The following is a 2,679-nucleotide window of genomic DNA, read 5'->3' on the forward strand; positions in this document are numbered from 1 at the left end:
TGAGCACATGAACAGCGTGTAAAGGCCACTTACACCTTCCTCACTCTAGAGAGGGCCACCTGCCTGTCCAAGCCTCCTAGCTTGGTGCCAGGGAAAATTGCTCTGAATAAGTTTTACAAAGAGTTACCAGCATAAGATGGGCGACAGAGACAGTATTGTACACCACAACCTGCCTCATCTGCTTGCTGAGAACTTTGCTATAGTTTATGACTTTCCTAAAGGCCCTGTTCCTGGACCCCAGTAATTATGAGATGCTCAAATTTTAATTTTAAACTAGTTCCAAACCCTCACAGCTACAAAGGAAAGGTCAAAAATACGGTCAGAACAAGAGTTCACTGCAAAACTGAAAAGACAGACAAGTTTTCAATTCCATGGCTATTAAGACAACCTGATGGTGGGCACCAGACTTACCATTTTGGAAGATCACATCAATAACATGACCTACACAGGCAGAGGTGATCACAAGAGCTAACCTGCAGAACACACTCAACAAACAGGATCAAGCTGTAGCTGTGCAAGTGCTACTGCCCTGACATGTACAACTGTATCATTTGAGATTCCCATCTTCACCTCTACCAAAATGCTTCTCCTGTGCTGACCAGGCCTACAGTGATTCCTATTTAACAAAGAGGAACAAAGCAAGACTTGCCAGATCTGTTCCAAATCATTTGCTCTGCTGTCATGATGGTTCAATGCACAGCAAGAAAATCCTAGATAGCAACCCAACACACTCAGACCATCTGAGTCATGGAGCTCTGAATGGGTAAAGAATCTGCCTGCTCACTATGGGTGTCTACATATAGGGTAGAAAAGGTGACCTGGCAACACCTGGGAAAGACACTCCTCTTGTTGATAGTAAGCCACAGGAACAGTAAAAAAGTTACTTTTTAATCATCATTTCTCCAATGGGGCACATATACACATAGTTGAATTTTTGGCAATATTGACAGAAAACCTTAAAAATGGGAACAGTCCCCACCCTACTGTCTCCAAAGCAGGCAGGTACATGCTTATCAATCCCCATCTAACCTTTTTTCTTTATTTTGACTTTAATGCAAGCAACTAACAAAGCCTCCATTCCTGTGCACTGAGAACCTCCTCGCCATCACTGCCAGCATCATTCTTCACAGCCTAGCACAGCACAAGCATCACTGCTGCCCCACTGCAGCCAAAGCTTTTGACTTGCTTTGGTATATATGTGTTTAGGTGAATAGGCACACGGAGGCATTCCTACTCCTGTTCCCTCACCATGACCCTGCTTGTTTTCTTTAGCTGGGCTGCATAAAACAAAGATCAAGGCAAATCTAGGGATTGTAAACCTGAGTCTTCATAGGAATACAGATGTTCAGTTTCCCATGAGATCAGATGAGAAATGGGATGCCTGTACGAACACTGCCATTTAGTGCCAGACACCTAATGCCTGCCTGTAGGCATGACAAAGCTAGGTGTGACGCAACTTACCTTAGGGTACCACATCACAGGGAACATATAGGCTGCACTGTGTGCCTAAAGTCCCCTATGCAATATATGAAGGCACCTAAGAATGGGACCACCCTGTAGCATATCTAGAAGGAGACATATTTTCCCCAGCTTCTGATGCACCTGAGTTCCAGAAAGGGCTGCTCAGACTGACTTTCAAAGGAACCCATGGAAACATGTGCAATTGCAGTAAGTTCCCATACTGGAGCGTTGTGAAGGACTGGCCAGGCTGAGCTGTACACACAGCTCTCCCTACCTGAGTCCCAGCAGCATCTGCATATACCAATGAGTTGACCTACAAGCTTGGAGATTGACCTCGACTGCAAAGGGCACTGCAGGGGACACCCAGGGGACAACAGACAAGGAGGTCAGAGAGGCATCATTCTTGGTGAACACACATGGCCATCACACCTACCGATGGTGGAGATGAGTTGTCCAGCAAGTACTTGTCCTCAAAATCCCACCGTGGCTCAGACTTGAAGTCAGCAGCCCTCAGTTTTTTCTTTTCTATCACTGCAGTAGCCTGAGGTCTTACAGTTTTCACTGATGCAGGAGGCTCTTCTGGCTTTGTTTGGTCTTTGGATATGTTGTTTTCATGAGCTCCCTTCACCTCAGAGGATGGTTTCACTGTTGCCTTTGCCTTGGCTTCTTCCACCCCTGGAGCTGGTCTCACCATTTTCTCCTTGTTTCCCTGCACTCTAGGGACTGTTTTCACTGTTGTCTTCTTGATTCCCTCCAGCCCTGCTGGATTCCCTCCAGCAGAAACCCCTGGTTTCACAGTCATGTTCGGCTTGGCTTCCTCCACCCTGGCAACTGGTTTCATCATTTTCTTCTGCTCCTCCTTTCCATCCCATCTTGGTGTCCTCTCAACCATATTTTGTTCGAGCCTTGTGATGTCACTCCCCAAAGTCACCTTTAAAAAGCTCCTTGAGTTCCCGTTATCAGAATAGTTTAAACCTTGTGGCTCTTGCATGTCGACTTGTAGCACACCTGGGGCATGTTGGAAAATGCTCAATTGCCTGAATGCAAAGGAAAAGCAGACATGTCACACACACTTTCCACTTAACACCTTCCAGCCCATTTCTAGTGCTCTGGACTTTGAGCCTCTCTGTGCTTCAAAGCAACTGCTGCACACGACCACCACGCTCAGAGGACTTGCCTTGGCAGCTGCTACTGAGTTTCTGCAGGATGCTGTATGAA

General features: G+C 46.4%; 1 protein-coding gene across 1 annotated transcript in view; it reads right to left on the bottom strand.

The window, feature by feature from the left end:
- Positions 1 to 2,452, bottom strand: part of ST6GALNAC1 (ST6 (alpha-N-acetyl-neuraminyl-2,3-beta-galactosyl-1,3)-N-acetylgalactosaminide alpha-2,6-sialyltransferase 1) — an 8,866-nt gene extending 6,414 nt beyond the window's left edge. The window contains exon 1 of the mRNA XM_010288726.1: positions 1,895 to 2,452. Within this exon, the coding sequence (XP_010287028.1) occupies positions 1,895 to 2,452 (558 nt within the window). The remainder of the gene's footprint in view (positions 1 to 1,894) is intronic.
- Between the last annotated feature and the right edge of the window lie 227 nt (positions 2,453 to 2,679).

Source organism: Phaethon lepturus, unplaced genomic scaffold (assembly GCF_000687285.1).
Source record: "Phaethon lepturus isolate BGI_N335 unplaced genomic scaffold, ASM68728v1 scaffold27266, whole genome shotgun sequence".
In the NCBI taxonomy this organism is placed as follows: domain Eukaryota; kingdom Metazoa; phylum Chordata; class Aves; order Phaethontiformes; family Phaethontidae; genus Phaethon; species Phaethon lepturus.